At 41.2% G+C, this 12,502-nt stretch overlaps 1 protein-coding gene across 1 annotated transcript in view; it reads left to right on the top strand.

The window, feature by feature from the left end:
- The window catches only part of rev3l (REV3 like, DNA directed polymerase zeta catalytic subunit), a 101,212-nt gene that overhangs the window by 30,069 nt on the left and 58,641 nt on the right, over nucleotides 1–12,502 (top strand). The window contains 6 exon segments of the mRNA XM_020614085.1: nucleotides 4,809–4,998; nucleotides 5,158–5,232; nucleotides 6,653–6,813; nucleotides 9,455–9,584; nucleotides 10,011–10,105; nucleotides 11,105–11,209. Of these exon segments, the coding sequence (XP_020469741.1) occupies nucleotides 4,809–4,998; nucleotides 5,158–5,232; nucleotides 6,653–6,813; nucleotides 9,455–9,584; nucleotides 10,011–10,105; nucleotides 11,105–11,209 (756 nt within the window).

Below are 12,502 nucleotides of genomic sequence, written 5' to 3'. Positions count from 1 at the left end.
ACATACAACATACAATGTGATTTCCTGAATTTTTTTTTAAAATTCTGTCTCTCAGAGTGGGAATGCACCTACAATGTGAATTTCAGACCCCTCCATGATTTCTAAGTGGGAGAACTTGCAAAATCGCAGGGAGTTCAAATACTTCTGTTCCTCACTGTATGTGCTACAGAAGCATCCAGTTTGTTCAGTGTCCACTGCCTCCAACCTCTGTTTAGATGCCACTGTCAATTTGCCCACCAGATTGGCTAGTATCAGAAATAACACTGAAACTACTGATTAGTTTGTTTGACAAAATAGCCTTCAAATGGTATGGAGGAAGGAAATTGATTTTTTTAAATATTTATCTAGTGTTTGATTATGCATAGACAAAATTTTAAAGATCCAGAACTAGAACACAAATGGAACAAAGCAGATGACATGTGAGCCATAACTGCTTCTTCCACAAAAGCATGCAAAACAAATGTGGGGGGTTAGCATCTTTACACATGTCTCTAGAGCTCTATAAAATGGAGGAATAACGTTTTGGTGAGATGGGAAGAACTGCTTTAGAAGGTGCTGGTGGGGGCAATTGCCCATAAATATGGCTTTAAATGGGCTGCAATGTAAGATATTTTCAGTGAAGTGATTAGTTGGTTAGCCTATAAAATTCTGAGGGGAAAAAAAGAGTAAAAAATGTTCATTAGAATGCCCCAGAGTCCAAGGCAAGTGTCTTCAAAAATGCTTGTTTTGTCAGTGATAAAGGCAGCAAAACAAGCAGGGTGGGGCATCTTTGCTTTATAACTCATGAACATGTTCAGTCTCCAGTTTATGATACAGACTGTATGTATCATTGTAGATTTTTGGAAGCTACTTTAAACACTTTGAGTTCATTCTGCTCTCTACAATATTTGCTTTTCTTCTATGCACTGCTTGTGCACTCACTCAGAATGTAGACACTGTATGTTTTGTGCGTGCACCACATCTTTGTCTGATTGCATAGATCTCAAGTCCTGTCACTGTCTGTGCCCCAGCGTACTAACAGTAGGTTAACAGCAGTCTGCTTGGCTAAGTGGCTGATATGCTGTCTGACAGACTCACTCATTGGCTTTTCTAACTGAGGTTCAGGTTGACTGTCTTACTGACCCAGTGGTGGAGCAGGGCCACTGCTGCGCCGGATGCTGAGTCATGGAATTGTGGTGCTGATTACTATGAGGAAGTGGACAGAGACAGAGATGAGCTGGAGGGGAGGCAGTTGAAACAGTGGACGTTCTCTGTCTAAGTGCTCCTCTCAGATAAGACTGAAGCTGCCACAGCTGCTCTCCACCTCCACCATTCACAAATCCTTCAGTGGGAAAGTGGACAGGAAACTGCTGATGTGGCTCAGGAACAGTGAAACATTCAGAGGTACAGTTCAGCCTCAGACCCTCTTGATTTTGGCAGATTTTATTGTGTTGTAACTTTAATTTGAATGGATACAACTGCCATGTTTGCCCATCGATTAGGTATCAAAGGTTCATGAGAAATCAAGAATGTATAATCGGTTGAATTAGTGCATCCCAGGTGTGAAAAGATGTGTATAACCCGTCTGTGGGATGCTTTAATGCTCACTGTCATGTGCCCACAAAAAGAAGGCAAGCAAACAGTGACTCGCAGTGATTGGATTATACTTTGTTACATTTGATTTGTTTTTACATTGTACTGCATTAATGCGACACTCTCATGATGATAAGTCTAGGTGTTATTTCCTCAGTGTACCATTGTGATGTAAATAACATTCATAATGTCACCTTCAGGAGATTCTTTGTTATTTGCCCATGCTTAAGTTTTAATGCATCACAATACTGTGCGATCCATCTGGAGCAGCAGATGTTTTTTTCTGTCTGAGCCAGGAGTGTCTACCGACCAGTTTCATGGTCAGTATCCAGGTTCCACTTCTTTTGCTTACCTTTCTCTCCCTCTTACACCCAAACACATCCACACCCTATGTTTTTATTTTTATTCTTCTGACTTAGTGCACCACCTCGTTTTTGTTCTTTCTCTTCCAGGCACATTTTCTATCCCATCATTTTTCTGTCTGCTCTTCTTTTTGGTTCATTCTGTCCTGCTTTTTTAGACACACACACACATTCTCTTTAGGGTGGCCTGACCAGCTGGGTGGAAAGAATCACTTGTTCATCTCTCCCGCTGTCTGTCAGGGGCTTTTGCTTTGCCAGCGCTGTTGCCTAGCAACTGTAGCAGAAGCTGGCATTGGCTGCTTGTGTGTGTGTGTGAGTGTGAGAGTCCATGTTGACATGGCAGGCTGAGGACAAACAGATGCGTGCTGTCCTCGTTGCAGGAGTGACTGTCAGCCTTTGTGTGTCTCACAGTGGAGCTGCACATACCTTGTTTAGTGGAGAGAGAGAAACACGCTGCAGACTAGACTGACAACTACTGATCCCGCTGTCTCTTCATCTTCTCTAATGTGACAATTCTTTGATATTTCTTGGTCATACATTGTATTTTTAGATTTAGTTAGAAAAAAATAAGATGCTTGAAGACATCACCTTTTGTCCTATGATAGTATGATGGGAAACTTTTGTTGTTTTCAAATGTTTTATAGATCAAACAAATAATAATAAACAGTCAGCAGATTAAAAGTAATGAATCTAATTTGTTAGTTGTAGGGCTAAACAGAATAAACCCATATACATGTCTGGATTGGATTACCATTGTGATTGCAAGAAATAAATTGATCAATATTGATTTATTTTTTCCACATGAATTGGTTAATTGTACACAAAGTTAATTGAGAACAATGGAAAAATGCCTACAGTGGCCTGTTTTGGCCAACCAAGAGTAGAGAAGTTGAAGGCATTCTTATTACCTGAATTTCCCTAAGGATCAATAAAGTATCTATGTACTGTATCTACACAGATGTTGGCTGGACCCGAAATATCCAAAAATTTGGATATTTGTTCACTGGGTAGCTAATTGGTTTTTAATTTTAATTTTATTATCCAGATATCTGACAATACCCCCCCATTCATGGGTGAGTGGCTGATGTCTGACTAGGCCTGTTTTTATTGTCTCTCAACACTACATCCCATCTTGCATCACCCTCTGCTCCCATTTGGCAACAATCATTTGCTGTTCTGCAGAGAGATGCTAGGAATCTTTCTTCCTCTTTTGGAGCCTTCACTTTGATTCCATCAGTTGCAACAACTGTGCCAGGAGACTGCGGCATTGCATCACGCACAGCATCTGTCATACCACAGTCTATAGTTGGACAATTGGCAAGCTGTCTGTGAATGTGTGTCTGTATGTTTGGAGTGGAGAAACAGTGCCAGAACTCCCCTTCTTGTTCCTCTGTTGAAGCTCCACTGCAGGTGATGATGGTTAGGAAGGCAGGCATGTCTCTGGGCATGTGCAGACACATGTGGGTTCACTCAACACTGCCTTCTCCTGTCCAGCTGTCCATCAGCCTGACACTGCTTCAAGACGATTGGAGAGAATCAGAAGCTCAGATTTCTGTGGACTGTAGAAGCCAGTGACTGTACCAGTGACCTTATGGCTGGGGGAGGACCTCCTCCCCTGAGCCACACCTTATCACAACAGTACACTGTATATCAGTGAAAAATCACTTCTCTTAATGTATATGTGGCCTTTGCAGTGTGATGTGGCATGTCTGCTTTATTTTCCTTGAATCCTATTATTCAGCTTCAGGGGTTTTCAACTAGTTGTGACCCAGGGACCAGCTTTGTCACTAAACAAATAACCTGGTGACTGCTGCTGTGTGGTGGATAGACCAGATGGGCACTATTTTATTTTTTGAAGGTATAGTCAGTGATTCTAGCAAAAGACTGTTTACATTTTGATCACCATGAACGCAAATCCGAAGTCAGGAACTTGTAACCATGTCGCTCATACTTGATTAACGTGCATTACCACGGCAGCGATGCTAGTGACTGTGGAAAGAGCCGATGCCAAAGGAGACATGTCAGAATACTAGCAACTAGGGCACAACATGAGGCTAACCAGCTACAGACTCCACTTCTATTCTCTCACAACAGCCTCCAGCTGTTCTAGCTGAAGTCAGAACAACCACATGCATTTGCAAACTAGCAATTTAGCTGAACGTCCCAGGAACAGTTGCTTTAGCAGACAGTCTAATGTGACACGGGTAATACCAAATTTGCTAATGTAACGTTACCACAAAGATTACCTGGTTACCATAATGTTTTTCAGTGGCACATAGCAAATAACTGACTCATCTGTCCAGCAGAAAAAGAACAACCTCTGTGTCTGTCTTCATCCCTTTTTAAATCCCAGAGCTGTTGACATATCTACATATGCATGTAGCATTAGCTATGGTTAATGTGGGTTTACCCCCGCACACAGTCTGAGGAATGTGAGGAAAATTTAGGTGAATATGACAAAATATGTAATGAATTAGAATCGCTGACTATACCTTTTATTTATGGCAAATATGTGTATATTCCTTGTGTATATTCCTTGCAGTGTTTACATCTAACAATTATGAGCTCTTTTGAAGTAAATATGAATGTAACATCCTGAAACTCAGGTACTTGTCATCAGGATACCCAGCCTTAGTTGTCACATTACTCAGGTTCTATACAAGTAACAGTATTCTCACAGCAATATATTAAAACTGCAAAAATGTAAAAGAATATAAAAATTTAGGACTAAATGGAGAAAGGTGTACCATTGTTGAAAGCATTATTTAATTAATGCAAAATGAAAAGGTTTCTGCTTCAAAACCCAGGGGACAATGGTTGAACTGGATAAAATTGTGAGCCTTTTGTTCAATAGATTTGTTGTTGTTGTTGCAGGTCAGAAGACGTGTCTGCACCTCCACGGTGTGTTCCCTTACGTTTATGTGCCATACGATGGCTATGGGCAGCAACCGGAACGCTACCTGCGGCAGGTGGCCTTCAGTATCGATAGGGCTCTTAACGTTGCAATGGGAAACCCCGCCTCCAGCACCCAGCATGTCTTCAAGGTCGTGCTGGTCTCTGGCATGTAAGTAACTCATCACCTCCAAATTAACTGATAATAAAGATGTGCAGTGTGAAACGTGACTATATCCCCCTTTTTTAAAATTCAGAAAATACGATGAGGGAATCCTTGGAGGTTTACATGCAGTATTCAGATGTCTCCCATCTGTTCGGTTTCTTACAGGCCTTTCTATGGCTACCATGCCAAGGAGAAGCACTTTATGAAGATCTATCTGTACAATCCTCAGATGGTGAAAAGGTAAGGTTGCTGCTGATCAATGCAGTTTAATATGAATAGGGATCATCCTGGATTCCTGTTGTTTGATGTTAAGTGAACACCAAACTGTGTGTGCATGACTCCACTAACTCACTAAACTGAACTCAATTCCTGAGTATTCAGGCACTAAACTGAACTCAATTCCTGAGTATGCATATTGGTGACTGTGCATATTGGTGACTGAGTGTGTGTTTGCTTGTGTGTGCATGGAGGCACACAGGAAAACGGTGGATATTTGCCAGATTGGTCATCGTTAGTGGTGATGATGTGAGTGGAGTTGTACAGCTGAACTGGCAGAGAGCAAGTACTATAAATGCAAGGTGGTTCTTTAAAACAGGTTGTCCTTTTTTGTGTGGAGACTCAACACTGATTTAAATGAAAAGGATTACCTTTATATAATTAAAAGGGCACACTAATTTTAAATGTCAGTTTGATGGTCAAAACTGCTCATTCTATTAAAATAGCTGTAGAATGCTGTGCTTCCAACAGAATTAGATTCAGTTTGTGGCGGTAGCTGTTGTCCTGTCTACAAGGCACAGAAGAATAGACATGAGGCCCCTCTGCTTCTACAGCTGTTGGCTGCCATGACCTGTTGCTTCTACACTAGCTGCCTCTGTCCTCACCTCTCCTCCTCCTCTCTCTCCTCATTAGCTACAGCTATCTCTTTCTGATCCTCTCTTGCTGCTTCAGCAGCACTGGTTAAAGCCTGGAAATATTGGAAACCTGTTTTGCTAATACCTCTGGTCCAGACTCTCTGTACCTTCTTAGAATGAGCCCTTTGGAGTCACAGTGACCTTGACCACCAAAATCTAATCAGTTCATCCCTGAATCCAAGTGGACACTTGTGCCAAATTTGAAGAAATTCCCTCAAGGCGTTCTTGAGGTATTGCATCATTGCAGTATTGCAAGAACTGGGCGGCTATTGCGAGCACAGAAGCATAAAGACTGGTGGCTGAATTTACTTAGGCTCTTTAATGTAACAAAGTCTATGTGTGGGAAATGCTGAAAATATAGTCTGTGCTTCTGAAAAGCTCTCTACATTTAAAAGTCTACTTGCATAAAGCACAGCATCAATGTGACCTTAAGGAAGTACAATGCTAGATTACTGGAGATTTTTCAAGATTACTGGAATGACCCTTTGATCGTTAGATGTTTTGTAACCAAAAAATAATGTTCCCTATTGTGACCATTTGTCAGCTACAGATTAACAAGTAGGACTGTTTGATTTCATAGGGAGAAGCTAATCATTGTGTAATCAGTCTACAGTCTCAGCTACATCCAAAGCAATCTGTGTTTTGTGTAGCTCAGGGAGAATGACTGCCACATTTGTATATTTATCTCTAATCAGTAAGTGTTTGGGCTAGATATCTTTTTCTTATGGAATAATTTTTGTTTGTTGCAGGGTGTGTGAGCTGCTGCAGAGTAGAGCAGTGATGAATAAGAGTTACCAGCCTCACGAGGGCCACATCCCCTACCTGCTGCAGCTTTTCATAGACTACAACCTGTATGGCATGAACCTGGTTAACTTGGGAGCAGTCAAGTTCCGCAGGAGGCAGAACAAAGGTAAGGAATGAGGGCAGAAATGCCTTTGCATTTAAAGAACTCATCCAGTAGTCTAGTTTAAAACAACTAGGTAATCAGTATTATCTAATTTAATATCTAATTACTATACAGACACCTAAGCTAAATCTTAATCAAAAGAATATGATTTAAATCTGGCATTTGCCTTCACCTCCTACCTTGTCTTTCTTTGGGGTAGTTCTCAGTGTCTCGAGGCACTTCCCTATGTTGGTCAGCAAGTGGCCTGCTACCGCTGTCTCATCTGCTTCAGGACACAGGACACACTGCTGGGTTTGGCAGGACAGTGTGAGAAGAGCCAAGCTTCTTCTTGCTCACTGCACTGTTCCCTGTGGCTCAGCAGGGATGGCGGCCATTCCTTGTGTCATATCGAATTAGTCCTGATCTCATCTCAGCCTCAGGATGCCTCTGTTTTCTTTTGAAAGCTAGCTCTGTTTTCCTCCCTCATGTTGCCCTCTTCTTTTCACATTTTCTCTTGTGGTCATCTTGCCTTTTCTTTCATATTTCCTCTTTTGCTTTACTCATGCTCTTTCGCTGTTTTCCCTTTTGGCTTGTTTTGCCATTTTGTTCCTTTCATTGCTGCTTAGGAAGAAAAAAGTAGCCACACTGCCTCCATGAAATCAGCGGAGACATTTCCACAAAAACAAGACTCTGTAGACAAAAAAAAAAAAAAAATCAAAAGGTGTTTGGGCAGACCAAGAATAATGAAGCCAATTTTGGGTGTTGGTAGCTGCCACTTTTGCAGTCTTCACACTCTCTCTTGTGCTTGTCTGAGGTACATGGAGCTACATCCTTCAGTGTTCTGTCAGCCCTGCAGAATGAAAATCTTTTATGGATTTTGCCTTTAAGGTTTCCAGTGGTTTCATCTTTAAATGTATAAAGCCGATGCACAGCAAACATTGTGTGTCAGTTTGTGAAGTGTAAAAAAAAAAAAATTGGCCAGACAAACAAGGAGGTCAGCAAAGTGCTGATTTTCAGCCTTGTCTTAAATTATTCTGACAAGATTCTCTCAAATCAGTTGTGATTACTGTGGGGAAATTCGGTGTGCTGTTGTCCTGTATATAGTAATTGCTGCTCATGGCATCATTACCAGTTCTTTGGCGGAAGTGACCAAGTCTAGCTTTAAGTTACTTTTACGCATTTAATACCAGCCTAGAGATAACAAGTAACAAGCAGAGAAGGGGACCAATATGCATCAAAGTCCCTGGCTGAATGCAAACCACTGCTGTTGCACCTCATGGGCAGCACCTCAGTTCCCAGGCCACCAGGTCACCCTGCTTTAAGAAACATTGATGCTGCAAAAAGCTGCAACATAGAACTATGAAAGTGGCCAAAAGTGTCTTTATGTTCATATATTCTCTGATTCTTTTAGTTTCAGATTGAGCTGGAGCTCCTGCTTTTTCTAGTGCGTGACCTGCAGACTAAATATCCATAACCAATATAGCTTCTATCTGAATGTCTCTTTCACTGTTCAGTAACTCCTGCAACATCTGAATGTGTGTATTTTATGCTGCTCTGCTGTGAGGTATTGCTCAAAATTAACATCCCTCATCAGCTATAGCAAAGCAGTGAGGAGCTGGTCATTTTTCTATGTGTTTGTTAATATGTTCAAAGTGTGCACTGAGTGGGGAGTTCAGTCACCCCCATAGTGGGAGTGTCAGACTGAGGGTTTCCTTCTCAGATCTTGGATTAACCTAACCTTCACTAACCTAGCTCCAGTTCCTCCTAGTAGAGACTAAACCCCAGATAACCAACTCTGATTACTCACAGCTTTGATCTCCGCTTAGTCTCATTGTTGTACCTCGCACTTTTGACTCACAGAGAGCATCAAGGGTGGCCGTCACATGTGAGGACATTAATGATTCAGGGCAGGAAATTCCACACTTTAATAAAGTTCCTTTTTCCAAAATCTTCACACCCGACGTTCCTCCAACAAAAGCAGAATTCCCGTGTTTGATCTAACTCTACACTGATGCAGTCAGTGGAAAGTATCCAGTGGCCTGTGCCACAGAGAAACCAAGATGGCCCAGTAATAGGTACACCTGTTCACGTTTGCTTCTGCCCTGGAGCTCGGACTTGAAAGCAAGTTCTTAATCTGGGATCAGATGAAGGAATGATCAAAGGGGCTGGGCTGGTAAAATGGGCCTTTTTAAGATGAATAGAACTCTTGTGAAGTCTCATTACACAGTTTGGACACCTGCCTCCAAAATAGCTGAAACGTGTCAAAAATACCAGTGGAATTTACCCTTGATAAAGTATAAGGTTTTGACTTTAATATGTTAAATTGCCTTGAGGTGATTTCTGTTGTTGGTTCTGTACCGGAAACAAATTCCTTGTGTGTAACATACTTGGCCAATAAAGGCGATTATCCTTATCCTTATCCTTGTGATTTGGTGCCATACAAATATAAAGTTTAATTGAAATGTCCTTATGTGAGAGATGATGGTGTTTCATTCTAACTGCCTATGCCAGCCTAGTTTGCTGCATTATTTAAAACATAATTTTGGCTCATTATAACTGGATTTTATTTTTTTCTGGTTCATACTATTTAAACAAAACAGCATTGTGCTAAGACAAAACTGAGACAAAAGCTGTAACCAACACTCTTTTTTTTTTTTTTTTACAGAAGACCCAGAAGGACGAACTCCCAGCAGTGCCCCAAGGATCAGTCCCTGGAAGAGCCCCTGCACGTCCAAGCTCAACGACAGCACCCAGGGGGGCACATTTGTCCACTGGGACGAGAATGCCATACCCTGGTTAGTCCCACCTGCACCATCTCTAATTCTAAAGCCCCTTTAAGATATGCACCTGTAGTCAGAATTTTGCTGGCTATTTCACATCTAGACATCATGTCTGAACAAAGCCCAGAGTCGCGAAGCCGGCAAAGTATTACCGGCAAAATTTTACCTGGTTGGACCTAGTTTCTGTGTTTGGGAGACAACTGTGTCCTTGAAACCATGATTCATAATATTCAAAATCTATTAATTAAAGTATCATTTTCGGCCAATGACAAGTTACTTCTTATGGTTTTAAATATCAAAATCAAAACTTAAAAATGAACAACTAAAAAAAGAGCTGAATAAATAACCTGAATCAGTTCTATAGACCAGACTGTGCTGTCACTGGAAGGATTTTATTGCCACTTTTTAAAAGCCAGTTATGTATGGATTCACTGCCTACAGCTCCCTGTTCCTGGATGAGGTGGAGAAGCAGAGCACCTGTGAGCTGGAGGTTGATGCTGTGGCTGTGGATGTCCTCAACCGCCTGGAAATCGAAAGTAAGTTCTCTCAGGACAGCACACCTGCTGCACCACTCCACCAGTGTTCAGGATTATAGCTCAGTCTGCTACAGCTGTAGGACTGAGACAAAGAAAGAGATGGTGAAAGGTCATCTGTGATTAAGTTGTCATGTTTGGCTCAGGTGATTGATGTGGCACTGCTGGTCAGAGCACTTTATTGTTGTGTTCAATATTTAAAGGTGTAGCAAATCTGGATTTGTTTTATCTTAGAGTAACGGTAGAAGACAGCTGATCACTGAACTTGCCACGGTGGAAAAGGTTCTTTGATCAGAAGTGGAAGAGAAGCCAGCACATGTTTATAATAACATTAAATTGGGCTTCACTAAAACAAATATCCCTATCTTTTTGGCCATCTCCCCCCTAACTGCAATGCAAACAGCTGTGGCTTCAGGTATGGAAAATCACCTCCATCCACAGGAAGTGTCAAACTGAGCACTGCTCCTAAACATACAATCAAGTTTGAATGACCTGAATTGGATATTTAGCCTTTTTTTTGCCTTCAGTTGAAACCAATCACATTGGCCATGCTGGTCAACATTACAGGCCAGCTGGTAAAATCCCACTGGCATTTAAAGCCACATGTGTGCAGAGTTTTATGGTGCATCTTTAACTTTTCTTGTCAGGATGAAAGCCTACCCCAACAGAGCCAGTGATCTGGAGTCTTGTGTTTGTTGTGTTAAAGACAGTACTTAGATCAGGGCTGTAGTATGCAGAGTCCTTCTGCATTAGATCAGGCTCGGCACAGAAGGGTAAACCACACTAAGCATCTGCTTAGAAAGGCAAGAAGAGTCCAGGGTGGCTTCTGACTCACACTTTTCCATTTGCCCTGTAACAGTATATTAAAACTGCACTGTTAAATAGAACTGCAGTAACTGTTGGTTGACTTTTATGGGTTGAGTCTGGCATTTATTGGTCAGAATAGACTTTGTTGTTAAAAGACAGTTGACACACTGTGTTGTGACTCTCCTCTTTGTCCAGATCAGATTGGCAGGAACCCTGGCCTGCAGGCCATCTGGGAGGATGAGAAGCAGAGGAGGAGAGAGAAGAAACAGGCTTCCCAGATAGAAACCCCTGAGTCACAAGGTAAGGAGATTAACAATGGAAACTTGTCTTGTGTCCTCAAATCTGTGCTTTGGCCTGCATAAATAGTGACCTGTTCTGAATACAGAAACACAAGAAAAGTCATTGTCATTAAATTGGAAAGGTACAAACAACTTACACGATTGTTTATTAAATAAAATTTAAAAGAATAATTTTGTTTCACTGCAGATTTAGTCTTACTTTTGCTATTTTATTTGCCCATTTTCCCAGCAGAATGAACAAACATTGTATTCACAATTGTTTTTGCTCTGACTTGGTAACAGGACCCCATTGCTAAAACATAAGTCCAACTTGGCATGAAACAGCAGTCAGACCATTAAGGGTTAGGAAATGAAAGCCGATGATAAGATTATTACCCAGATTGTCCGACATAAACATCCGTTACAGTTCACAGAACAACTTCAAGGTTCAACTTTGGCCCACATTACTTAGTGTAGTCATACACACGGTTTATTTATGCAGTGAGACACCAAGACTCCTGTTGTGCTTACGCTAAATTAAGTGGTTTAGATCAGTGTTAAGCACCCCCTTGGACAGCAGATCAGCACTCGGCCAGATGGAAATAACATGGTTCAGCAAACACCATGAACTCATAACATTTAAAAAAATTCTCATACAGTAAATCATAGGCTGTTCTTGAGGTGATGATTTTGAACTTGACGTAGGTTGTTTCATTGAATTAAATGAGGACAGTCCTACAATGCAGCACAGATATTAATTCAGAAGGCATCAGCCAAAAACAAACAAACAAACAAAAGATCATGAGCAAAAAGTTAAACCAGGCTTACCTTTTGTTGGTGCACAGAGCACTGTTGTCTGATTGGCCAGTGAAATACTTGCAAGCACACATTCCTGGTGGATTACTTTGTAACAAGAACAGCAACAACTGCTGCTTACCTTGTAGTCACTGAGACAGAAGATTAAAGAGTTGACACCATAATAACTTTACAGAAAGTAAAATCCTGTCTCATAGTGTTTTAAAACCACTATGCAATGTTTTGGCTACTGTGTTCAAACACATCTGCTAATCAAGCTGAACATCCTAGATGGTATGCAATATCTTGATGATACCTGAAGTAGAACACCTCCCCCAGCACAGCATTTTTTATGGCAGCTTTTAGTCTGAATGCCAGCTAAGATGCATAACTAGAACATCCCTGCTTTTTGATTGTTCACAGGGGCCTTATGTATGTTACAGGCCCCTCTGTCTGTATCTTTACTGACGCTGTTAACAAGGAGAAATGTACAAATAAAAATCTCAAGTATATATATATA

Source organism: Monopterus albus, unplaced genomic scaffold (genome assembly GCF_001952655.1).
Source record: "Monopterus albus unplaced genomic scaffold, M_albus_1.0 scaffold142.1, whole genome shotgun sequence".
NCBI classification, from domain to species: domain Eukaryota; kingdom Metazoa; phylum Chordata; class Actinopteri; order Synbranchiformes; family Synbranchidae; genus Monopterus; species Monopterus albus.
Note: the sequence above shows the minus strand (reverse complement) of the source record. Positions and strands in the feature narration are given on the sequence as shown.